Here is a 27,583-nt window from a genome sequence, read left to right as displayed (position 1 = left end):
GGTTAGGCATTACCACACTATGCTATATAAAGACATCGTCCAAAGCCCTCTTGAACGAGCAGCGTTCTTAAGGATTTGAGTGTTGTTAATAAACCGACTGCTAAACATCCCGCTGCGTAAACACTCGTTACTCTTAACAAAAGCAAACACAAAACCTGTACATTAGGCACTGCCGGGATTTGAACCAAGGATCTCCTGTTTACTAGACAGGCGCTTTGACCAACTAAGCCACAGCGCCAACGCTGAATAGGAGGCAAGACGTTTTTGCACACAGAGACCAAACAAAGACAGCAAGTCTTAAAATATCAAGCAAAGAGGTTGTTTAACTCTATTTGTCGCACTATTCATTACGCCTCAAAGCTATACAATTTTATAATTCATTCCGGTGAGCTCTATAAAACAAGCACACGCACCACCTGGACTAAGGCGCTGCTGGGATTTGAGCCCAGGATCTCCTGTTTACAAGACAGGCGCTTTGACCAGCTAAGCCACAGCACCACAGAAATTCACAGTAAGAGACATTTGCCCGATAACAAAAATCGAAGAAGAAATAATAATACACAACAAAAACCAGCATGTCAGGATGCAGAAAATGCTGACAAGCCGGACGCGGTCTTTTAGAGTCTGGATGATCATGTCTCAAGCCTGACCATGTCATCCAAACCCAGAGTCAGCTCAGAAAATGGAAATCAGGACAAACATATGCTATCGGCCATTGAAAGAGTTTCAGATCAGAAAGCCACTCTCCCATAATCTGAGGGAAAGGTGCAGTTTGGATTTGAACCTAGCACCTGCTGTTCCCAAGACAGGTGCTCTGGCCAACTTAGTCTTAACACTAAAAGAAAAAACCTCTGCATACAATACTTCCAAACGCAGTTTCTGAAATCCAAAGAAATCGAAAAGGCGTGATCTCAACAATAGGTGGCAGTTACTTTTCCCCAAAACCACAGGTTGCCGACGAGTCATTCCTCAAGCCCACTAGGCCCTATACCGTTTTCTAATCTCCCTTATTTAAAACAGCTCAATTAAGTCATCGGCTTTATTGTAGAGTACCCCTAGCATCTGAGCCTGCACTGCGCAATGAAAGAAAGAAGCAAAACGGGATGGACAGATGCCTAAAATGTTAGAAACGCACCACACCTTAAGTCAAGGAAGAAAAAGAGCAAAGCTTGCGACTCTGGTGGGACTCGAACCCACAACCTGTGAATGGCTCGGCTCACAGCCTAGAAGTCCAATGCGCTATCCATTGCACTACAGAGCCTAAGTGCTCTGCTTCCTCTAGAACTGTCGGACAGAAAGCACTTTTTAGTACTCTCTGGCCCATGAAAGAACAGCCAACTGCGGACAAGGCACTGCTGGAATTCAAAGCCAGGATCTCCTGTTTACTAGACAGGCACTTTGACCAACTAAGCCACAGCGCCAAACGACCTTGACACAGGCTAAATGTTTAATTCCAAAAAAAAAAAAAAAACTAACAACGGTAGCGCTGCATGTGGGAATGTCTGGACTTGAAATAAGTCCAATTGGTTAGGCATTACCACACTATGCTATATAAAGGCATCGTCCAAAGCCCTCTTGAACGAGCAGCGTTCTTAAGGATTTGAGTGTTGTTAAGGAACCGACTGCTAAACATCCCGCTGCGTAAACACTCGTTACTCTTAACAAAAGCAAACACAAAACCTGTACATTAGGCACTGCTGGGATTTGAACCCAGGATCTCCTGTTTACTAGACAGGCGCTTTGACCAACTAAGCCACAGCGCCAATGCTGAACAGGAGGCAAGACGTTTTTGCACACAGAGACCAAAAAAAGACAGCAAGTCTTAAAATGGCAAGCAAAGAGGTTGTTTAACTCTATTTGTCGCACTATTCATTACGCCTCAAAGCTATACAATTTTATAATTCATTCCGGTGAGCTCTATAAAACAAGCACACGCACCACCTGGACTAAGGCGCTGCTGGGATTTGAGCCCAGGATCTCCTGTTTACAAGACAGGCGCTTTGACCAGCTAAGCCACAGCGCCACAGAAATTCACAAGAAGAGACAGTTGCCCGATAACAAAAATCGAAGAAGGAAAAATAATACACAACAAAAACCAGCATGTCAGGATGCAGAAAATGCTAAGCCGGACGCGGTCTTTTAGAGTCTGGATGATCATGTCTCAAGCCTGACCATGTCATCCAAACCCAGAGTCAGCTCGGAAAATGGAAATCAGGACTAACATGTGCTATCGGCCATTGAAAGAGTTTCAGATCAGAAAGCCACTCTCCCATAATCTGAGGGAAAGGTGCAGTTTGGATTTGAACCTAGCACCTGCTGTTCCCAAGACAGGTGCTCTGGCCAACTTAGTCTTAACACTAAAAGAAAAAACCTCTGCATACAATACTTCCAAACGCAGTTTCATCTAAGACAGTGGGGGGGAAGCAAAATTTACTGTGCTTTCTACTCAGTTACTTTGCACATGCATAAAGAGGCTCTTGTACGACAAATCCAAAAGGCGTGATCTCAACAATAGGTGGCAGTTACTTTTTCCCAAAACCACAGCTTGTCTTCGAGTCATTCCTCAAGCCCACTAGGTCCTACATCGTTTTCGAATCTCCCTTATTTAAAACAGCTCAATTAAGTCATTGGTTATTATTGTAGAGTACCCCTAGTATCTGAGCCTGCACTGCGCAATGAAAGAAAGAAGCAAAACAGGATGGACAGATGCCTAAAATGTTAGAAACGCACCACACCTTAGATCAGTGAAGAAAAAGAGCAAAGCTTGCGACTCTGGTGGGACTCAAACCCACAACCTTTGAATGGCTCAGCTCACAACCTAGAAGTCCAATGTGCTATCCATTTTTTTTTTATTAGAAAATTTTTTCAAATTTTACAATACATACATTTAAAAACATTTAAAACATCAGTTCAGAAGCATATTAAAATATCATTTACAAACATTTCTTAAGACATTATGTTCGTATCCAAACAGGAAAACAACAAGCATAATCATTCTGGCAAATCTATTTTCAAACCATCTAGTGAGTACATAATATAAGGAGTATTCAACATAAACGTTTTGTAAAATTCAGTCTCTTTTTCTTGCATTCTAAAATATTGTTCCACAGTTTTAATATAGTTTGCCAGTTTTCTTTTATACATTTTCCATAACTCTATTTTAGCATTTTTATTTTTCACAATGTTTCTTCTTTCCCAAATTACATTTCTTGCAACTGATAGAAACAAATTGGCAATTCTTGTTTTACTTCCATTAAAACAAAAAAAAATTTTTTTTATACCATTCTGTCTCCTCCTCAATCTGCTCTGTTTTACTTGGCATCATTTGTTTCATCATTTCTTTTAACTTTGCCATAAATGTATTTAATTCAACACATTTTAAAAACAAATGCATAATACCGTCATTTTCCATACCACATATTTTGCATAATGCATTCTCACTGCTTCCAATTTGTGCCAGTTTTGTTTCAGTCAAAATAACATTATGTCTGATAAAATAATCCAACGTTTCAATTTTTGTGTCTAAATATTTCCATTTTAAATTCTTCCAGATTCGCTCTTCATCTATTTCCACAAAGATTTTTTTTCCAAAATTGTTCTGAAACTGGTCTTTTATGCACTTTGTTTCTGAAACAAATGTAGAAATTTTTGAGAACACATTCTTGAAAATCTTTCTCATTTTCCTTTAAAATCACTTTCACATTATCATTGCTTTCATTATTTTGTTCAATTTTTACTATCCATTCTTTAGGTATTGCACTTCTCACTATTTCAAATTTTTTTACCAGAGTTTCTCTTTTGATATCTTCCCTAATCTCATCCATGGCATCCACAATTACTTGGCTTGGTAAAACCCTTCTTTAATCTCATATAAAACATCCTTAACCTGACAAACACCTGCTTCCAACCAATATTTAAAATATACTTCTTTCTCTTGTGTTAAAATATTAGCATTTAAAAACAAAGGTTGATTTAATAACATGTTCCTCCCTTCAGGTTTAAAATCAGCATGACTTAAAAACTCACTCCATGCTTGTAAAACTTCTTTATAAAAATCAGGAATCCCAGTCATCATGCTTTGTTTCAGTTTCATCCATAAAATATCATCATTCATATTAAAACCCCCACATTTGTTAAGATAAAACCTCATTACATGTTTCCATTCTGCTTTAAATTCCTTATTTAAATACTTTTTTATCACTTGACTTTTTTATCAAGCATGACTCTCATGCTTTTCTTTCTTGTGTCTGGATCTAATAAACCTAACCCCCCATCATCAGTTGCTCCAATTAATACATTGTATACAATTCTTGGTGGTTTTCCTTCCCAGATAAAACTCAATAAACATTGTTTTATTCTCTGCTCATGCCAGTGATCCATAGGGGTAACTCCTAACACATACCACATTTTTGACAACATCAACGTATTTAAGATTAAAACTTTTTCCTTTCAAATTGACTCTGCTTTGTTTCCACCATTCCAATCTTCTTTCCATTCCTCTGATAATTTCATCCCACATTATCTCCTGATCTCTTTTCCCATTTTCTCCAAAGGTTATCCCTAAAATATTTCTTTCTTTCTGGTCTTTAAATTTAAAAACATCCGGTAGAATACATGCATTGCCTAATCTCATGACTACAGTTTTTTTCCATATTTACTTTAGCTCCTGATCCATTACAATATCTTTCAATGATTTTCATTGCATTTATCACACTTTGCATATCTTTTAAAATCAGTGTAGTATCGTCTGCATACTGATAAATTTTCTGTTCTTCTTCTGTTTCTACAATTTTAATTCCATGTATTCCTTTGTCTCTTATTATAGCTGATCCTAGAGCTTCAGTCACTAGACTGTACAGCTGTGCAGAGAGTGGACATCCCTGTTTTATGGATCGTGTTACATTAAAACAGTCTGTGATAAAACCGTTAACTTTAATACGACTAATAGCTCCGTTGTATAAACACTTGATCCATCTTAAAAAAATTATTCCCAAAACCAACCTTATTAAAAACCTCAAATAGAAAATTGTGTTCAACTCTGTCAAATGCTTTCTCAAAATCTACACTTATTACATATCCATTTTTTCTCTTTTCTTTCATGTATTGTATTACATCTCTTATACTGCTAATTATGTCTGTGATATCTTTCCCTTTTACGCCATATGCCTGACTAGTTTTGATAATATCGGGTAAGACCTTTTTAAGTCTATTTGCTAATACCTTGGCTAAAATCTTAAAATCTGTGTTTAGCATTGTTAGGGGTCTAAAATTCCTCAAATCATTTTTCTCACCTTTTTTCTTATATATCAGTTTCACTAAACCAACTCTCATTAAATGCGTTGTTTCTTGTTTTTTAAAAACTTCATCAAAAATTTCCTTTAAAATTGGTGCTAAAACATCCTTAAAAACTTTAGAAAACTCAGATACTAATCCATCTAATCCTGGACTTTTCCCATTACTTAATTGCATTATAGATTCCTTGATTTCTTCTATTTGTATTTCCTCATCACACATCTTTTTATCATCTTCTGTTACCTTTCCCTATATTTGATCCAATAAAAATTGTTCTTCTTTTTCATTTATTTCACTTTTTTTAAAAAGGCTTTCATAAAAGTCTCTAACTTTCTTTAAAATTTCCTGTGTTTCTTTTATTTTTCCCCATTTTCTTTTTTTAATTCTCTTATAATTTCTCGGTTACCCTTACTTTTCTCTAAATTAAAAAAGAATTTTGTACATTTCTCTCCATCCACAATATATTTGGCTCTGCTTCTGATCATCGCATCTTTACATTTTCTTTCTTCTATGTTTCGTAATTCCTCCTCCAGAAACAGTATTCTCTCTATATCTACTTTTCCTTGATTTAAACAGTCCTTTAATTCCTTTCTAACATCTACTTCTTTATGTCAGGGGCGCCCCCAAGGGGTGGCCAGGGGTGGCCACGGCCACCCCACGGTAAACTATGGTCACAGGGCCACCCCAATATAATTTTGCTGTTGACATTATTGATTTAAATGTGCTTATAAATTCCCAATATTTAAATAAATAAAATGCAGCCACTAAATTATTGTTGTTGTTATTGACGTAGCTGATTCATTGTCTCTCCCCCTTAGTGCTGTTTCAGTGGTGAATGCTAGTAAAAGCAAAATGAAGCATGCGCGCAGAAAACCATTCCCGCGCGCCTTACGCACTCCCGTGTGAATCCCGTTTGGTTGTTTGCATACACGCCGACAAAATAGGCGCCGCTCATGCGCTGTGAAACGGATGAACAGCCTTTTGTGCAGAGGTTTTGGCACGCAGCGAGTTTTGAAAGTCGACTAAAGTTTATATAATATGATGATGATGTTACTTTCACTAAGCATGGCTTTAAAGCAGAAAGGAGGGATAATGAGTCAGGGAGGTAAGACTTCATAACAGGATTTCTTAGCCATGATCTGGTCTAAGACCCCAGATAATTCTATAATACATTTTTGTATTCTTTAGAATTGTCATAATTAATTTTCATGCAAAAGGTTTCTTAAGTGATCTTGGCATATCACTCCAGTTGTTGTTTTCCAGTAATATTTAGGATTAATTTCTGTTATTTATTTAAAATAATAATAGTATAATAATACTAATATTAATTTTATTTTAATACAATTTTGTGAGTTACCAAACAAATTTCGTTGTATAACTACAATGACAATAAATGTTCTTTACTTTACTTAATATTTATTGTATTTATTTAGAATAAATATAAATAAATTGTTATATTTATTGAATAACAAATCTAACAATTCAAAGGAGGTGGGGGGTGTTTAGGGTGGTTCGCCCAGAGTGTCATTTAAACTAGAACCGCCACTACCCTCTCCGATCGTCGTTGACAGCACGCACACACCTTCAATAGACAGCAATGGCTATTTAATATTTACCTTAAGGCACAGTTTATCAATAGAAGAAGCTGCATAATAAAATGGCTCAAAAAGCAATATGGATAAATTATATTATTAAGTATAGTGAGTGTGTATACAGTAATGCCTTTCATTCAGTTTGTTCATTTGTACGGGTTATTAATAAACGCATTTTTCTTTCATTCATTTTCTTTTCGGCTTAGTCCCTTTATTAATCCAGGGTCGCCACAGTGGAATGAACTGCCAACTTATCTAGCACATTTTTACACAGTGGATGCCCTTCCATCTCTGGGAATAATAAACTCATTAATCTTCATTAATTTTAGACATACTGTATGATTTACAATAAAAGCATGTAAAAAAAGTTATTTATACAGTATGTATATATATATATATATATAAAAATTGCATATATGTATATGTATAGTATGTATATATATATATATATATATATATATATATATATAAATTGTATATATGTATATGTATAGTATGTATATATATACACATATATACACACATATATATATATATATATATATATATATATATATATATATATATATATATATAAATTGTATATATGTATATATAAATATAAATATGTATATAAAAATATAACATTACACTTAATTCACTATTTTTTTGTGTGCCACCCCAAGATTTGGTGCGGCCTCTTCTGGCCACCCCTAAGAAAATTTTCTGGGGGCGCCACTGCATAGGACATGGAACTTCAGCATGCAGTAAGTGGGACGGTTTGCTGCTGAGTGTGACATGGCAGGGAAAGAAACAGCACCTCTAAGAAACCATTGTGCTTGACTGGAAAAAGATGGCAATCTCCAGTTTGGAGGAGAGTCTTTACCCCAAATGGAGTTCAAGTATCAGTGTTTTCCATGAGGAATGGAATGTGAGATTTAAAGATGGATCAGTGCAGCGGCAGCAGTTGATGTGGTTGTCTGTTGTGGTGAAGGGTCTGAGACGAAAGGCAATGTTGTCAATTTACTGCTTAGTCTAGGCTCCTACTCTCACCTATGGTCATGACTGAAAAGAACAAGATCTTGGATACAACCGGACACATTTTGTGAAGTGTTATGACCCGCTTGTTCGAGTCGCATCATAAAAGTGCCAACAAAATAGCCTGAATGCAAATTATTTATTATAAAAGTAACTCATAGAACAATCAATCAAAGCAACCAACAAATGTCTAGGGATAATAATGACGATAAAGAACTTAGGATAAAATCACAACAACATTTTAACTACATGACAAAAGTAATGCAAAAAAAAACCCCAGAAGGTTAAAGAGCCAATGAGTTGGCAGGTCTTGACATGTGGACTCCCGAGTAGCCACAGTGTCCTGGGGTAGCTAGCACAACAACTTTTATATACCCATTGATGAGTAATGCAGGCATCCAATCAGGATTTACCACATACTCCAATATGGAGTCATCACAGTGTATAAATATTGTAAACTTAATACCTGTCGCTCTGCCTAAATCATAAAATATTCATCAAGTTCATATTCTACTTAAAGTAAATGCAGTAAACTAGAAAAAATCTTGAATCTAAGAGTAAAGAAACTTCACTAATAAAAGCTGCAACACAGGACAATTGAATGGGCTTTCAAAACATGAGGTCCTGGTATACTGCAAACTAAGCGTTCTAGAGCTCCACCTTGTTTAATGTGCGGTGTCTTCCCAGTGATGTCTCTCATTCAGGGAGTCAGACAGTGAACATCATCTAAAACAACACTAGCTACATGAATACACTGGAGAGAGTACAAATTTATCTGCACTGGTACAATCACTTGCAAAGAGATTTTAAGCTGCAGAGGTGCTGTTGGCCAGATGTTTATGACAGTTCTTCTCTCAGCCACCACCACGGTGTTTACGGTAAACGCAACACATTTACAACCCGACCTACTGCAGTGTAGTAGTGTTGGAAAACAGTATATCGTCACTCAGCCTTTTCAAACATTATTCAGACATGAAACATCCTGTGCACAGAGAAAATGTTTTGCTGCATTCATGTCATGTGTGCAACTGTTTTGTCTGTGTCTCTTAAGCTGCGCCGAATGATTAAAACTCTGTAGACACTGATCAGATCTGTACGGTTTCTCTCCAGTGTGAATCCTCTTTTGTGTTTTCAGATGTGTTCACTGATTAAACCTCTTGTCACAGTGTGAACACTTGTGTCTCCAGAGTAAATTGTCTGGTGCAGTTTCAATTTTGGAGCTGTAATAAGTCTTCTCACACTCAAAGCGCATATACTCTTTCACATCAGTGTGGATTTTCATGTGTTTATTAAGGTTTGCTGATCGGTTGAATCTCTTCCCACACTGAGTGCATGTGAATGGTTTGTCTCCAGTGTGGGTCTTACATAGTCAAGTGATGCAATTTCAAAGGTCAAAGTTCACCAAGCTTGAACCTTGCAAGGCAGTGAATTGCGAAACTTGACGCACAAACTTACGTTTTCAGTCTGACGTATTTGCTCAGACACACTCTCTCAGTTCAAAACTAGATTAAAGACCTATCTGTTTAGTAATGCATACAATCAATGCATCACTTAGCGGGTTTCCACACAAGTTTCTATATCTTGCTTATATACACTATGAACAGCAGCTACGCTAATTATTCTTTTTTTTATTTTCTTCATTTCCACCTGGGGATACTCATCCCAAGGTCCTCAGATTATGCGGAGTCACTGATTGGTTGTAAGACCAGCGACGAGATGATCCCAAGGTTTCCATATCCGGGACCAGGCCGTTTCCTGAGCTGCTGCTGCGCTGGTGGTCATGGGGTGTGGAGAGCATGAGACTGATTCCAGTGATGGTCCAGGGACAGACGAGTCTTTGCTGAGGCCAGCTTCCAGCCTCCACTGCTGAGACTGCAGCTCTGCACAAGACTTTTGGCCAGCGGAGAAATTAAAATGGTCGTGCCCATGAGTCGTGCAACTGAGTCTAGTTTCTCTCAAGGTTTTTTTTCTTCACTCTCCTATCGGTAAAGTTTTTTTCCCCTCTCCGCTGTCGCCACTGGCTTGCATGGTTCAGAATCGGTAGAGCTACGCATCAATGGATTTGCTCTTCAGTGTATGGACTCTCAGTAATGATTTAAACCAGTCTGAACTGAGCTGAACTGAACTTAAACACTAAAAACTACCCTGATCCAATTTATTATGACCATTTATGTGAAGCTGTTTTGACACAATCTACATTGTAAAAGCGCTATACAAATAAAGATTAATTGAATTGAATTAATTGCAAGTGAATGGTTTCTCTCCAGTGTAGCGCATCATGTGTAGAGTAAGGGATGATGATTCACTGAAACTCTTCCCACACTAAGTGCATGTGAATGGTTTCTCTCCACTGTGGATCCTCATGTGTTGATTAAGGGATGATGATTGTCTAAAACTCTTCCCACAATGAGTGCATGTGAATGGTTTCTCTCCAGTGTGGATCCTCATGTGAATCTTAAGACAGAAAATTCTTCCAAAACTCTTCCCACACTGAGTACACGTGAATGGTTTTTCTTCAGTGTGGATCCTCAAGTGTTGATTAAGGTGTGATGATTTGTTGAAACTCTTCCCACACAGAGTGCATGTGAATGGTTTCTCTCCCGTGTGGATCCACTTGTGTTGATCAAGTTGTGATAAGTAGTTAAAACTCTTCCCACACTGAGTGCATGTGAAGGGTTTCTCTCCAGTGTGGATCCTCATGTGTAGATTAAAGTTTGATGATTGGCTGAAACTCTTCCCACACTGAGTGCATGTAAATGGTTTCTCTCCAGTGTGGATCCTCATGTGTTTATAAAGGGATGATGATTGGCGAAAACTCTTCCCGCACTGAGTGCACGTGAACGGTTTCTCTCCAGTGTGGATCCTTATGTGTTGATCAAGGTGTGATGAGCGGTTGAAACTCTTCCCACACTGAGTGCATGTGAATGGTTTCTCTCCAGTGTGGATTATCATGTGAATCTTAAGTTTGCTTTTGCTTGCCAAAATCTTTCCACACTGAGTGGAGGTGAAACGATTCTTGTCTCTCCTTTTCAAAATACCATCAGTCTGTAAATTAGTTTTTTCCTCAATTTTGACATGATGTTCCTCCTCTTTCCTCTCATTCTCTTCAATTAGGTCTGAAATAAATAAATAAAAGATTAGTTTTCATCAAGTCTAAAAATCTCTCATCAAAAGCTGAAAAGTAAAAAGACACTGGAAACATTGGCTACACACACTTATTTTGATGCATGTTAAATGTAAAATAAAATCAGATCATATTTTGTTCAGTCATTAACATGTACACATTCAAGCAGATTAAATTCATCTTTATTTATCTACAGCTTTTACAATGTAAATTGTGTCATAGTCGCCTAACATAGAAGTCATTGTAAATTGAAACGCTGTCAGTCTAGTTTTCAGAGTTTCTTACATAATTGATCACAAAAGTCATTTTGGTCACATTGATAAGACACAGATTTGAAAGGTGTAAATGGTGTGACGACCCCAGTATTCTACTTTGGATGTGGAAGATCCTGATTAGGTGCCATGGTTGCTCCCCAATTGGTTCAAAGCATATAAATGCGAGAGTGAGCTAGCTTCTGCAGGATAGTGTGGCTACTGGCCGTCCTCGCATCAAGACCATCTCTTTATTTTGGCAATCTTATGGTTTTGTTTGGCATTATTTATATGTGTAGTTAAAGTTAGTTATTTTCTTTATTTTCCCCTAGACATTTGTTTGTTTCTTGATTTGTTGTTTTATTAGTTGTGTATAATAAATAAGTTGCATATATAATTTTTTTGTTGTCTGAGCTCTTTTATGTTGCAACTCGAACGAGGGGGTCGTAACAATGGCCTATTTTTATTTGTATATATTCATAATTACAACAAAATGTTTCTCTAAAATTTGTTTAGCAGACAGGGAATACTATGGATAGAATACTATGGATAAGATACTGTGGATAGAATGAAAGAACCGACAGGGGAAAGCAAAGAAGGAGGTGTTTGTTTCTTTATTAACAACTCATGGTTGAGAAACATACATCCAGTTAGATCATTTTGTTCTCCTGATCTGGAAAATCTTATTCTTCGGTGCTGACCACACTGGGCACCAAGAGAGTTCACAGCTGTTATAATTACAGCTGTCTACATCCACCCTCAAGCCAACACAAAGCAGGCGCTAAGGGAACTGAATGGGAGCATAAGCGAGCAGGAAACCACACACCCAGAGGCAGCGTTTATTGTTACAGGGGACTTTAACAATGCCAATCTCAGGAAAATCACTCCAAAATACTATCACTATATCACCACAAACATGCGTGGTGACCGAATTTTGGACCACTGCTATTCTCCGTTCCAGGAAGCCAACAAATCCCTCCCCCACCCACCGCTAAGCAAATCAGATGACTCTTTTGTTCTGCTCTTGCCTGCTTACAGACAGAAACTAAAACGGGAACCACCCACCCTCAAGACGTATCAAAGCTGGACGGACCAATCGAGTTCCATACTTCAAGAATGTTTTGATCATGTGGACTGGGAGATGTTCCGGGCAGCTTCTGATGACGACATTAAAGTTTACTCAAGACACCGTTACATGCTTCATCAGAAAGTGTATAGAAGACATGGTCCCAACAAAAACTGTTCGTATCTACCCCAACCCAAAACCATGGATTGATGGCAAAGTTCGAACAGCCCTATCAGTGTGAACCTCTGCCTATAAATCCAGAAATGCTGAGGAACAAAAACAAGCAAACTACAACCTCAGGTGAACTATCAAAGCAGCAAAACATCAATACAGAGATACAAGGTAGAGGGGAGAAGTATGTGGCAGGGACTTAATTACATCACAAACTTTAAAAGTAACAAACCCGCCACTGTAAACATTTCTGCATCTCTCCTGGACGAGCTTAACTCGTTCTACACCTGCTTTAAAGCCCAGGACACCCACACACTGTGCGCTCCCGCGGCCGATACCGAAACCGCCAGCACACTCTGTTTCTGTAGCAGACGTAACGAGATCTTTCCGGAACATCCGGAAAGCTACGGCCCAGATGGCATCCTTGGACGTGTACTTAAAGCATGCGCACACCAGCTAGCGGGGGTTTTCACGGACATTGTTAACCTCTCGCTCTCTCGGTCTGTGGTTCCCACATGCTTTAAGACAGCTACTATTGTGCCCATACCGAAATAATCTAAAACCACATGCTTAAATGACTGGCGTCCAGTTGCTCTGACACCCATCTTCAGCAAGTGCTTTGAGAAGCTGTTTAAAAAGCACATCTGCTCTGTACTGCCTGCTCACACTGACCCTCTGCAATTTGCTTACAGGAATAATCGCTCCACTGATGTTGCAATTGCTTTCACCTTGCACACTGCTCTGTCTCACCTGGAAAACAAAAACACATATGTGAGAATGCTGTTTGTGGACTACAGCTCAGTATTCAACACTATAGTGCCTGCCAAACTAGTGGTGAAGCTTCAAGCTCTGGGTCTACACAGCTCTATGTGCATCTAGATCCTGGACTTCCTGTCAAGCAGACGCCAGGTGGTCAGAATGAACAACATGACCTGATCCACACTGATGATCCACAGAGTTGTGTTCAGTCCACTCCTGTACTCCCTGTACACACGCGACTGTACAGCCAAACACAGCTCCAACGTCATCGTTAAATTTGCTGATGACAGGGGTGGGCCTAATCATAGATAATGATGAGACGGCCTACAGAGAGGAGGTTTACACTCTGACGCAGTGGTGTGAGGAAAACCACCTCTCACTCAACATCAGCAAAACCAAGGAGCTGGGAGAAGAGAGAACACACCCCCATCACCATCAACGGGACACCAGTGGAGAGAGTCAGTGCTTTCAAGTTTCTTGGAGTACACATTGCTGAGGATTTGACAAGGACTGCTCACACAGACGCAGTGCTAAGGAAGGCACAACAACGCCTCTTCTTCCTCAGGCGTCTCAGGAGGTTTGGAATAAGCCCTCACATCCTCCGCTCGTTCTACACCTGCACTGTGGGGAGCATCCTGTGTGGCTGTATCACCACCTGGTATGTAAATAGCACCAGCAGCAATCGCAAAGGCCTACATAGGATTGTGTGAACTGCTGGACGCGTAGTAGGAGGTGAGCTTCCCTCCCATCACGACATCACCAGGCGGTGCATGAGGAAAGCCAAGTGAATTATAAGCGACTCCAGCCACCAAAGCCATAGACTTTTCTCTCTGCTACCCTTAGGCAAATGGTTCTGCAGCATCCGGTCGCGCACCAGCCGACTAAAGGAAAGCTTCTTCCCTCATACTATCAGGCTGATGGACACTTAATACCCCTCACTGCACACCATGTATATGTGGCATGCACTGCACTTTAACCAATACATACCTAAAACAATACTGCCTACAACTATGGGTACACACATTCATTATACATATCGCTGTCAACAATTATAATGCTGCCAAATTATTTTGTACTATTTGTATTTTGCACTGTCGTTATATTTGCACTGTCTGTATTTTGTACTGTCTAGAGCCAGCACCTAAGCTTTTCACTCATCATAGCACACGTGCTGCTGATGATGTGACAATAAAAGTGATTTGATATTCATGGCCATTTTTTCTTCATTGGCCTTTATTATAGTAACATATATATATATATATTATAGCCATGACAGCATATAATCATGCAAGATACTTCTAAAAGATACACTAAACCTCGAGAAGACTCCTCTTCTGGACCAGGCACACCACACTCTATGCAGCAAACCAGTGGATGACAAGGAACCGCCATGCGCCTTCGTGATTAAATGCCACTACTTTTCCGAAAAAGAGGATATTTTGAAGAAAGCCGCTGAAATAAAGGACAACAGTACACTGGGCTGTGAATCACAATACAAATGTTTATGTCGCTCTCCGGTTAACTTTTAAATAACCACTATAGCACATGTTGGTTGTTATTTCTAGTTCTCAAGTACATTTTGTCAGTAATGGGGTCGTTTTCATGAAACATCAAGAGCTGTTCAAATGGTTTTGTTTTATACGTGAGGTCCCACATGGTCAGCTAGCTAAGAGTGTGAGTAGGTGGAAGTGTGTGTAAGTTTACACCAAGGTTTCAATCTTGTGTTCTTTCGTGTTTATAAAAGTGTATGTGCGATCACACCTTTTTTTTCCTTTCCTCTCTCTCCCCCACACATCCCCCTACATACAAAACCCACAGATACCTTTCGGGTGCTTCGGATGCTTCTGATAAATGTTTTCAACAGCCCATAAAATGGGTGGAGTAAAGACAAACTTTACCAGTTGGAATGTGCGGAGGCTAAATCACCCAGTGAAACGAAACAATTAAAATCAGTTCAAATCTGATATTGTATATTTGCAGGAGACACATCTGTTGAAAAATGCCTATTCTAAACTTAGAGGAGGCTATACACAAATATATTATTCAAACTTCAATAGCAAAAGTAGGGTCGTTGCTGTACTCATACATAAGAATGTACAGTTTGTCATTGAGTCAAATGTGCTGGATAAAAATGGCAGATACATAATAATCCAAACTTTTAACATGTCTGTGGTCCTGGCCTATGTGTATGCTCCTAATTGGGACAATGTACAAATTTTCAGTGATTTATTTTCAATTTTGCCTAGTCTTGACACACACAATTTAATTTTAGGAGGCGAACCTCCTGAATTTTATTCACCTGTGCATCAAACCTATTCCAGGATTGACCATTTTCTCCTGGAAAAGCAGTTACTTCCCTTACGCCCCATTCACAAGGGGCATCAGAGTCAACGCTTCCCATTCACTTTGAATGGGTGACGTCAGGCGTTGCCGAACTGCATTGTGGATTCGTCGACGCTGCTTCAGAGGCATTGTTCGCTGCAAAAGTTGGGACTTGATCAACTTTTCAATCGGCGATGGAAGCATCAGCCGACAGATCGCTGTATGCAAATACACCAGCTCAGACTGTGGCCTATTGCTGACTAAATTCATTGGCTAACGCTGCTAGGACGATCACGTCAGCCCCAACTTCAGACACGCCCTCTGTCAAGCGTTGACGCTGAAGCCCCATGTGAATGGGGCATTAATGTCAGCAGTAGAGTATGGTAGTATTGTTATTTCGGACCATTGTCCAGTCTCTCTAAAGCTATGTTTTCAGGCAATGGAATCCTCCAACATACATGGCGGTTTAACTCAAGACTCTTGGCAGACGACGATTTTGTAAAAGTTATTGATGCTTAAATGTATTTCTTCCTTGAGATAAACGAATCCCCAGAGATAAGTTTGAGCATCCTATGGTATACTCTGAAAGCATTTATAAAAGCACCGATTATTTAATATTAAGCTAGCGCAAATAAAAGAATGTCAAAACGGCTAACTAAATAATACAATTGATCAGCTACACTCAACATCACCTTCCGAAGAGCTCCATTAGAAAAGACTCCTTCTGCAAGCGCAATAAGACTCCCTGACAAGTGAAAATGCAGAGGATCTCCACATAAGATCACGCTAGATTCATTATGAACATGGTGAACGAGCTGCCAGGTTATTGTGTTACCAACTGAAACAATCCTCAGCAGCTGGTTTTATAGCAGCAGTTAGTAAGGAAGACGGCAGTATTATTACTGATTAACAGGGAATTAATGATCAATTTAAACACTTTTATAAAACCCTTTGCAGCTCTGAGGTAAACGAAATTGGACGTATTGAGAGCTTTAATTATTTAGAATTACCATACCTTTGTGATTCAGATCAGTTGGCATTAGAATGAAATATAACACCTTCTGAAATTGAAAATGCAATTAAAAAATTAAAAACCGGAAAAGCACCAGGCCCTGATGGCTTCCGGCCGAGTTTTATAAGAAGTTTACTGCCAAGCTACCACCACTGTTGTGCAAGGTATTTGATGAAGCTCTTGTTTTGGAGACAATTTGTTCAGGTACTTTCAAGTCCATAGTTTCGAAAAAAAAACACTTCTCTCCTTCACTGAACCAACCATAAGCATGTTGGATAGATGAATTGGTAAATATGGACTCATATCAAAGGGGTATGATGTCCATGTTGTATGAAGTGGTCTAAAGAACTGCCTCCCCTTGCCTAAATTGTATAAAACAAAAATGGGAAGACAGACTGGGACTAGAAATATCAGATACAGCCTGGCAATATGCCATAGAACTGGTACACTCATCCCCTGCATTTATTAGACATGGTCTTCTTCAGTTTAAGGTGCTTCTTAGGCTTCACCTATCTAGGAGCAAGCTGGCAAAAATGTATCCAGGGTCAGATTCATCTTGCCCCAGATGTGGTTTGGAGCCAGCAGATCTGATGTTCTGGCGATGCCCTAGATTGCATAAATTTTGGGCCAATATTTTTAGATCATTTTCATCTATATGTAATAGAGATCATTGCCTTTTCTTCTTTATTGGCCAGACGCCTGATTCTCCTAAGATGGACAAAACAAACCCACCATTAATTAATTTATTTTTATCTTTCACCCTTTTTCTTCATGGGGTGTGAGTATGTCTGTAGCTATGTACCATGTTAATTTGTTGTTCAATATGTGTGTTGTGGAAAAATTGAAGACTTTGGAAAAATCTATTAAAATAGTTGAATAATAAGAATGTAAGCAGTACTAAAACAGTTTTTAGAAGAGTAATAATCCCATTAATCTAGTTACAGTACATGTCTCTGTCGAAGGTCTGTGAATTTAAGCTAGTTATTAATTAAAGAAGGAAAAGCCTTTCTCGTATGTGACTTTGTTCTTTGTGTGACTAAAATGTAGGTTATGGGTAAGCAGGATGAGAAAAATATTATATATTCTTCAATTATATATTCCTTCTATGCTAATCAAGGACTTCTGAGACATTGCAAGCATGGGATAGGTCCTCCTGGCTTGGCAGAGTTGATCACAGCTCCAGTACACATCTCTGCCATTTGCTTGCAGTAACCATGTGCTTTTCACCATACACAATTCTTCTGCTTGTGATCTTCCTTCAAATAGCTTTATCATGTTTGGTGTCATTTGACAGTTTATGACTTAAGCATTGTAGTGCTAAAATAAACAGAGACATTGATTGCTTGTATTTCAATATACAATATATTTACTATTGTTGAGTCATGGCCTGAGGAGAGTATGTTAATGTTCTTCTCACCCACTTTATCTCCTTAACTGTGCTCTCTCATGTTCAGCTGGTTTTGTGGGTTGATTTTCACTAATCTTTAACAATGCTTTGCTCAGGGTATAATACGTAAAGGTAAGTGTTGATCTGGGAGAATGGCTTTTACTCTGCATCTCCTGCACACGGCTGCGTAGCTGCACTGCGTAGCTGCACTGTCTTTGTTGCTTAGCAGTGCATATGTTACAGCTAATTTCTTTATACAGTATGTTAGTTTGTTTCATTCTACTGTCTGTATATTCAAACATGTAAATTAATAAACAACTTTACCTGCTTTAAGCTTTGAGATTCTTTCTCTTTATCAATGATAATAACAACTTTGATGGAGTCATATTAATTACAATGGAGTCAGATAAATAATGGATTCAAACACGCCATCCTTCAACTGCTTTCTGTTTCTGATTATTGGTTCAGAATAGCAGCGTAAGCTCCAAACCTTACAGCTGTTTCCATCAAAAAATGCCAATTAAATTTATTTGCAAAACTGGAATATCGCATAAAAATATGCAAATAAATCAGTGTTGTCGGGTGACGAGGAGGCAAAGTAGGTGGTGCTGTCGCCTCACAGCAAGAAGGTTGCTGGTTCGAGCCTCAGCTGGGTCAGTTGGCATTTCTGTGTGGAGTTTGCATGTTCTCCCCGAGCTTGCGTGGGTTTTCTCTGGGTGCTCCGGTTTCCCCCACAAGATCAAAGACAAGCAGCATTACACTGTTTTAAGGATCTAAAAATTTATTCTTTAAAAAGCAAAAAGATTCCAATGGCGGCGCCTGCTGGTACGTGAAGAATATGATCAATACTGACGAACTTCACACTCAAACGTTTGCATATCATCAGCATGCTGTAATCCATTTCTTACGCAGCAGAAGTCTTTTTTAGACTAGTTGTTGGCCAGTTGTAGTCAGTGCAATGCTAGTGCAATGCAATGTTATTTTTCCACTATAATTTGTTTTGTCTCACATCATCCCACAACATCATATAGTTTAGAATACTGTACAATGTTTTATAATAATTAATTATTTTAGAGTCCATTTCATTTAGCATATTTAAAATTAGAGTCATCCATGTTTTCTGACATACTTTAAATCAGGGTTTCTACAGGTGTCACCAAGTTAAATTTAAGACTTTTTAAGACATTTTTAAGACCATTATGAATGAAATTTTAGACTAAGGAATTTTTCAAATGGCCCAGAAGAAAAGGTTTTTTATTTGTCCTTTCAAAAAATATTTTTTATATAAAATAATTAATAACACAATAATAGATCAATGATACCAATATTAAAATATTTTAGATATTTCTTATTGAAATATCTTAAATATTGTGTAAAAACAAGAGAGCTCGACTTGGATCCACACACTTTTTTCCAAAATAAACTTTCTTTAAAATAAAAAATAAAAACTAATTAACGAATGTTTAAAAAGTTTTAAAAACTATAATAAACTAAATCCATTCAAAACAATCTGTCCAGGTGGATATCCTCAGCAGTCTTTACCATTATGATAAATAGAGTTAATGACCTTTTTAAATAAAAGTTGAAAGTTTTATTGAGATGGATTGATGGTTATTGTGTGGGTTTTGACCAAATTGGGTAGCAAAACATGAACACAGGAAAATGAAGACTTGTTTAAAGAAGATTTAAGACCTACAACACAACATTTCAGCAAATTTAATACTTTTTAGGGCAAAATTTTAGATTTTGGAATTTAAGACTCCGCGGAAACCCTGTTTAAATACAATAGCCCTGATAATAAGTTATTATAATAAAAATGTAATTCTAACTCTGATACTATCTGTGAGAACTAGTAACAACTACTAGAAACAAGTTTAAACTCATAAAGAAGTTGATGAAAAAAAGGGAATTGTGATCTACCCGACATATGCAAATGGAAAGTACCAAGCCAACACTATCACTGTAATAGCAGATATCTTCTATGAGAATACTGTAGGTCAAATATTGTCAGCTCAGGTAAACTTTTTTTTAATTTATTGTTTTTATTTATTTTATATAGCGACAGTGCTCAAGGGTGCTTTACACACAGTAGGAGAACAAGAAAAGCAATAACCTTAAGAAGGTAGAGAAAATGGGAGACTAATAATACTTAAAATAATGACAAAAGACATGAGAACAAGCAACAAAAGAAACTCGTTCCTATCTTTCAATGAGTGCTTATGTGAATTTAGGAGAACTAGGCAGCACACTCAGGGCTGCAAGATGGATTTAATTTAGTATTCTTATTATTAAAATATATCTGAATGAAAACTAACTTGTTTGTTCCTGCTGATCTTCCTGTTTGACTGTGAATGTTTCTTCAATCTTCACATCTTCACTCTCCTCTTTAATAAACGCCATCTTTATAACAGTGTGGAGATCAGTCGCTTCAGCAGGAGTTTTTCTCTGTGTTTGGACACTTTATCCTATTTAAAATGAACAAAACAATAAACAGAAACAAAATAACTTCTCTTCAACACTTGCTTCAACAGTTTCTTTATATGAGAGTCATTAACAAAAATACATCAGGTAAGTCTGAGCAAGAAACAATAGCCACAAACAAATGACCTGATAAAAACTAGTCCTCCATTTCTATATATATATATATATATATATATATATATATATATATATATATATATATATATATATATATATATATATATATATATAATGTATACTTATTTTGGAATGACATTATGCTAGTAAATAAATAAAACCTTCATTAAAACACTTAACATTACACACATTTCTGTTGTTCAAACAATTGCCCTCGATTTCTGTTATTAAAATAGTACTTCGTTGCATAAAGGATTAAAATAATAGTCAACCGCAGGTATATAATATTGAAAGGAAAACCTGAAACTTTAATCAATCTGTTTATATTTGTGTAAAGTTGTGAAACAAACCTTCCTCCAGTTGAACCGCAGCGCGGAAGCGGCGCAGCCTTATGACGTCACACAATACGCCAAAATAAAAGTCTTTTTTGTTCAGCTTTTTTGCCACTTACTGTTGCAGTCAGGACATGATAAATTTCACACTCCTTTTCACATCTCACACAACATATCTGCTCTCTCTCTTTCAAATACACAGACATTCAGTATTTGAAGTTGATCAAAACTTTTAATCCAAACATTTTTACACAATTTTGAAAAACTTGTTTAATCTACTAAGTATAAGTGTTTTTTTTTTTTTTCGTTTTTATTGTTGCAAAAAGTTTACATCACAAAACGGAACAATCATATATAAAATAAATTAAAATTGTTACAACTGCAACAAGGAGCAAGGAGCAGTACAAAAGATCTACATCAAAGGACAAACAAAACATTATGGGTCTGCACTTTTTCCACTTACAACAATGAATGTGATATACCCATTAGTAAAATAAAGTTCACAACATCAGAGAAAGAACAATGTAAATCAGCTTTGTAAAATAAAATATCTTCTAGAACAATAGGGGGGACTTAAATCCTCTTTAATGAAAGCCAAGGATGGATGTCAAACCAGAATTTAAAAGTAAATTCACAAGAAAAAAAAGTGATTGAGTGTTTTTGGAGCAGATCTACACTTGTCAACATCAAAGTTAAATCTTTTTTGAATAAACTCGTTCACATGGTATATCCTGAATAAAATTCTGTAATGAGTTTACTTAACCTTAGGTGCTACAGGATATTTAAGAGAAAAGGTAAAAGCTTTGTCCTCTACTAAGGGTTTAACAACTCCTAGATGATAACACTTAAAATCACCCATTATAAGGCGTGTTGTAAATAAGCTTGTTGTTATATTTACTATCAAAAATATCAACATTGATAATTTTAAAGACGGAAGAAAAGTTACAAGTGTACATGGGGGATCAAAATAATTACTTTGAATTAACCTAAACAAAGCAATAGGTATAGCCTCGCTAATTTTAATATAACCTTTATCTGTGATTTTAACTCTATATTTATTTAAAAATTCGTTATGAGATAGTAGCAGTCCATTTTCATCTAACAAATCATTAATAAATATAATGCCTTTATTGTACCAGTCACTTCTAAACAATGATTTTCTGTTAATAATAACAGCCCTTTTATTTCAAAGAGTGGATTTATGAGGGGAAAATTATAGGTAAATATAATTTTCCAAAAAAGTAGTTCTTGCTATTGAAAATTAGACAGCATCAAAGGAAGTTTTGAACAATCATAATCATATCTTAATACAAATTCAAGGCCACCATTTTTTTAAACAAATTATTTGGGATATGATACCATATTGAATAAGGCTTAAACACTGTTTCAACCATTTAACTCTAAAAGTGCAATGAAGACATTCAAAATTAATAGCTTTCAAACCTCCATATTCTTACTCTTTGATCATATGATTCTTACGTAAATAATGTGATTTATTTTTACAAATAAATGTAAAAAATGTTAAATTAATAGATTTAACTATTTTGGGAGGAGTATATAAAGGATAAGTTAAATATATAATTTTAGATAATCCCTCAGTCTTAGTCAAAAGAATTTCACCCAATATGGAAAGGTCTCTAGCTAGCCAATGATTTAGGGATTTTTTCATCCCTTCCATTTTAGTATTAAAATTTGCACATTCTCTATTAACAGAATTTTTGGTGATGGTAACTCCCAAGTATTTAACTTCTTCTTTTACTAGAATACCCTCTAACTCTCTTAAAGTACAATTCTGAATAGTTAATATTCCACATTTTCTTAGGTTTAAGGTGAGTTCAGAAGCTTTAGGAAACAGAAACTTTGACAAGAGCTAAAAGGAGCACCTCCCTATTTTTAAGAATTAATAGAGTGTCATCAGCAAACTGACTTAAAGTAAAAGTCCTACCAAGTATATTAATACCTAAAGTGTACTCTGATTTTTTTTAATATAATGACATAAGTTCAACAGCTATATTAAAAAGTAAAGGTGAGATGGGACATCCTTGATGGATTAATCTTTTGATGTAAACTCTAGGAGATGATCCTGAATTCAGGGATTTACCACTGAATATATCAGTATAGAACATGGAAATTACCCTACAAAAGCTCGGACCAAACCCAAAAGTTTCTAAAGACTTTCTAAAGACAAAAAAGGATGCTCAAGGGTATCAAATGCCTTGAAAAAGTCTAGAAATAGAAATATACTTGTCTGAGGAATTAAATACCTATAATCGAGCATATCAACTATCATTCTGAATACTTCTCACTTTAATGAAAGCTGATTGTATTTCATTAATTATCTCGCCTATACCTTTTTTTGAGTCTATTGAAAATACATGAGAGAGCTATTTAAAATCATTGGACAAAAGAGTTATGGGTCTCCAATTGTCTAAAAATAATTTGTTTTTGCTTGGCCATGAAACTAAAATTATTAAATTCTGCTTCATAGAAGTCGATAGTTCTGCTTTGTCTTTACTTTTCTTAAGTGCTTCAAAAACTAAAAATCTCATCTCTGGCCAAAAATGTTTATGAAACTCAACTGTAATTCCGTATATGCCTGGATTTTCCATTGGATATTTTAGAAATAGCAACATCAAGTTCAGAGATAACAATGTCAGATTCCATCATTTCACAAAAGCTGTCATCTATAATAGGAACTTTATCTTTTGAAAAGGAAAAGAAAAAGTCACAATCACCCTCATTAAATTTTGATTTACATAATAATATGAATAGATGTGATCATCAATCAAAGTTTTCTCTTCACTTACATCGTTATTTATGCTAAGTTTATTAATAGTTTTTGAAGATTGCCTTTGCTTTACTAATTTAAAAAAAATATATATATGAAGAATTTTTCTCCCCCTCCTCTATCCATTTCACTCTAGATCGTAAAGCTCCTTTAGCTTTCTCTGTATAATAGTAATCTAACTCTGATGGCAAAATATGAAGTTCATTTTGTTCTATATCTCCAAGAAAATCTTTATCACCAGGGTCATTTAATCTAGATAAAACTGTTAACTGTCTTTTTTTCCTAACAGAGGAAAACAATAGCTCATTACAGCAGAGCCATTTTTAACTTGATTTATTTTTAATTTGAGAAAAGCATGTGGCAAAAGAAAAAGAAAACCAAGCGGCAAATAGGGAGAAAAGCATTTGCCAAATGCTTATTTAAAAAGCTGTTTAAAATGTGTTTTGTGATTTATTAACCCAAATTTTTACTGTTTGATTAATCAGCCTTTAAAACATGAATTAAATAAAAATACAGTAATAAAAGTGTCTATTTATTTATACATTTAAAATGTTTTTGTAATGCATTGTTTTATTGCCTAATTAAATGACTTTTAACCATCTGGGGTCTGAGGGTGTTTTGGGGCTCTGGAGAAGTTTTGACATGCACTGACATTTGTGTTGTTTTCAGTATCTTAAAAACATTTTAATGGCTAATGTGTGATAACACTGTAAACAGCACAAGTTGGTTTACAATAATACCTAAGCAGCATGTTTGTATGTGTTTGTGTTTTTGAGAAAGAAACGTTTATGCGTGTTTAGTGAAAAACTAAAATTTTGAAATCCCTGAAACAAGGCCGTGAAACACACAGAGAACATTTGTGCACAAGACTTTTGACAACTGGATCTGGTAGTCTAGTGTTTTTGCTTCAAAATGATGTGAGAATCATCTTGTTCACTTACTCACAAAAAAACAATTCTATGAATTAAAACTTCTAAGTCACTTTCTGTGTGAAAATAGTTTATGCGAGAAGGCGTGAACTATCATTACTATGCAGTGAGTAACACCAGAGAAGACAAAGACCTGCATAATGAGCCATCAGACAGGTATGTGACTAAGAGTTTCAAGAAAGAATCTGAGAAAAAATAAGTTTATTTATATATTTTAATTTTTGAATTGTTTATTTTTATATTATTTTTATATTGTGCTTCTTCACCCGTGTAGCATGCCATCGTTCAAACAAAATAAGTAACTATAATAAAGCTTGTCGTTTGATGCCATGTCTCGGGGAGCGTTTACATTATCACCTGGCTGGCTCACCTCAGTTCATTTCCATATGAAATGCGCCTTCACTGGGGGCGGGATCATGTTCGCTGTAATGAGGCAACAGGAGAATCAGTACCTGCCCTTACTTTTATACGAATTACTTGAAAGATTATTTGTTTTCGACTTATATTGGTTAATGCAAAAGTAGACATATCAAGCTTTCTTTAGAAACATTTCACATGTTTCTTTGTCGAGTATTTGCTGAGATTCAGTTCATTTTAATGACGTGTTTTTCCTGACACAGTCTACTGTTGCGCGCTCCTCATGCAGGCTGTTTGTAATGTCAAAGCTTCGTGGGCCTGGTCGCAATAACTCTAATGAGCTCAGACTAAGAAGCTAGACATAGCGTTGCTTTCATACTGATTACTTTATCAAACAATATTTGTTTTCAACATGCATAGCTGCGTTTAAAAGTAGACACTTCAAGCTTTATAAAGATATGTGTCTCGTGTCTGGGTGTATTGTTTTCGCGGAGTTTCAGCGCATTTTGCTGACACGTTTCTAAAAACAGTTCACGGAGAGAGAAAAGACAGAATGCCTATACTGTTTATTATCCTTGATTTGCAAAAGCACACACATTTGTTTTTGTCGTGAGTGTACACATTTAAAAGTAGACACCTAACAGATTCGATTGATGTATTGATCTTATCTGTACGATCAAAACTGAAAGCGAAATTTAGGTTCATTTCAGCTCAATGAGATAAAAACTTGTCAGAACGCGTATTCGCTGTCTTCGACCACAGGGGGTTAAAAACACAATTTAAACATATCTATTTATTTGTCCATTTAAATTGTGATTTATGTATATACATTTTTATGCTGGGCGAAGCAGTGGCGCAGTAGGTAGTGCTGTCGCCTCACAGCAAGAAGGTCGCTGGTTCAAGCCTCGGTTCAGTTGGTGTTGCTGTGTGGAGTTTGCATGTTCTCCCTGCATTCACGTGGGTTTCCTTAGGGTGCTCCAGTTTCCACCACAGTCCAAAGACATGTGGTACAGGTGAATTGGATAGGCTAGAGTGTGTGTGTGTGTGTGTGTGTGTTCCAGACATGGGTTGCGGCTGAAAGGGCATCCGCTGTGTAAAAACTTGCTTGATAAGCTGGAAGAGTAGCAACATAAAACAGGAATTGTAGCAACATAAAACAGGAATTGCATTGGCCAGGAATGGGAGCCAGGTCTCCCACGTGGCAGGCAAGAATTCTACCACTGAACCACCAATGCTGATATGCTCATACTGCTGTCCTAGTGGGGTGTGATTGCTGCAAGGCTGATACCCAGAGCTGGAAGAGCAGCTACACAAAACAGGAATTGCATTGGCTGGGAGCCGGGCCCAGGTCTCCCACGTGGGAGGCGAGAACTCTACCACTGGACCACCAATGCTGATATGCTTATACTGCAGCCCCAGTGGGGTGTGATTGCTGCAACGCTGTTACCCAGAGCTGGAAGAGTAGCAACACAAAACAGGATTTGTAATGGACGAGAATCGGACTACGGTCTTCCGCGTGGCAGGGTGAGAAATCTACCACTGAACAACCAATGCTGATATGTTTAAGCTGCAGCCCTAGTGGGGTGTGATTGCTGCAAGGCTGATACCCAGAGCTGGAAGAGTAGCAACACAAAACAGGAATTGCATTGACCGGGAATCGGACCCGGGTCTCCCGCGTGGCAGGCAAGAATTCTACCACTGAACCACCAATGCTGATAAGCTTATGCTACAGCCCTAGTGGGGTGTGATTGCTGCAAGGCTGTTACCCAGAGCTGGAAGAGTAGCAACTCAAAACAGGAAAAGCATTGGGTGGGAATTGGACCCGGGTCTCGCGTGTAGCAGGCAAGGTTCCTACCACTGAACCACCAATGCTGACCTATGTTGTTCCTTGCCTTTGTATTGTGTGAGTGCTAAAGGGCCGTCAACCAGAGCTGAAAAAGGAGCCACACAAAACTGCATTTGTATTAGCCAGGAATCGACTCAAGGTCTCCCGCGTTGCTGGCGAGATTTCTACCACTGAACTAGCAATGATGATATGCTTATACTCCAGCCCTAGTGGGTTGTGATTGCTGCAAGGCTGTTACCCAGAGCTGGAAGAGTAGCTACACAAAACAGGAATTGTAATGGACGGGAATCGGACCATGGTCTTTTGTGTGGCAGGCAAGCAATCTACCACTGAACCAACAAAGCTGACTTGCTTATACTACAGCCCTAGTGTGGTGTGATTGATGCAAGGCTGTTACCCAGAGCTGGAAGAGTAGCAACACAAAACAGGAATTGCATTGGCCGGGAAACAGACCTGGGTCTCCCGCGTGGCAGGCAAGAATTCTACCACTAAACGAGCAATGCTGATCTATGTTGTTCCTTGCCTTTATGTTGTGTGAGTGCTAAAAGGCCATCACCCAGAGCTGGAAGAGTAGCTACTCAAAAATGCACATGTTTTAGCCGGGAATCGACTCTATGTCTCCTATGTGGCAGGCGAGCATTCTACCACTGAACCACCAATGCTGATATGCTTATTCTGCAGCTCTAGTGGGTTGTGATTGCTGGAAGGCTGTTACCCAAAGCTGGAAAAGTAACAACACA

At 37.5% G+C, this 27,583-nt stretch overlaps 3 protein-coding genes and 3 non-coding genes across 6 annotated transcripts in view; all 6 read right to left on the bottom strand.

The window, feature by feature from the left end:
* LOC137491081 (uncharacterized) overlaps positions 1-20,992 on the bottom strand; it is a 554,517-nt gene extending 533,525 nt beyond the window's left edge. Inside the window, exons 1-2 of the mRNA XM_088650886.1 lie at positions 20,942-20,992; positions 20,309-20,458 (exon numbers count right to left, since the gene is read on the bottom strand). The gene's annotated coding sequence lies outside the window, so the exon portion shown is untranslated. The remainder of the gene's footprint in view (positions 1-20,308; positions 20,459-20,941) is intronic.
* LOC137489621 (uncharacterized) overlaps positions 1-27,583 on the bottom strand; it is a 403,605-nt gene that overhangs the window by 80,422 nt on the left and 295,600 nt on the right. The gene's annotated exons all lie outside the window — the stretch shown is intronic.
* On the bottom strand, positions 425-498 carry trnat-ugu (transfer RNA threonine (anticodon UGU)). The gene has a single exon. It is a non-coding gene; the product is annotated as a tRNA-Thr (tRNA).
* On the bottom strand, positions 1,690-1,763 carry trnat-agu (transfer RNA threonine (anticodon AGU)). Its single transcript has one exon. It is a non-coding gene; the product is annotated as a tRNA-Thr (tRNA).
* Positions 1,950-2,023, bottom strand: trnat-ugu (transfer RNA threonine (anticodon UGU)). The gene has a single exon. It is a non-coding gene; the product is annotated as a tRNA-Thr (tRNA).
* LOC147845077 (uncharacterized) lies at positions 8,022-13,223 on the bottom strand. Its single transcript, XM_088650974.1, has 2 exons — positions 13,204-13,223; positions 8,022-11,017 (listed from the first exon to the last, which is right to left on the bottom strand). The coding sequence occupies exon 2, from the start codon at positions 10,851-10,853 to the stop codon at positions 10,224-10,226; it is 630 nt and encodes a 209-aa protein (XP_088507100.1). The 5' UTR covers positions 10,854-11,017; positions 13,204-13,223; the 3' UTR covers positions 8,022-10,223.

The sequence above is a fragment of the Danio rerio genome, chromosome 4 (assembly GCF_052040795.2).
Source record: "Danio rerio strain M-AB ecotype USA chromosome 4, GRCz13ab, whole genome shotgun sequence".
Taxonomy (NCBI): domain Eukaryota; kingdom Metazoa; phylum Chordata; class Actinopteri; order Cypriniformes; family Danionidae; genus Danio; species Danio rerio.
This window is presented reverse-complemented; position numbering and strand designations above follow the sequence as displayed.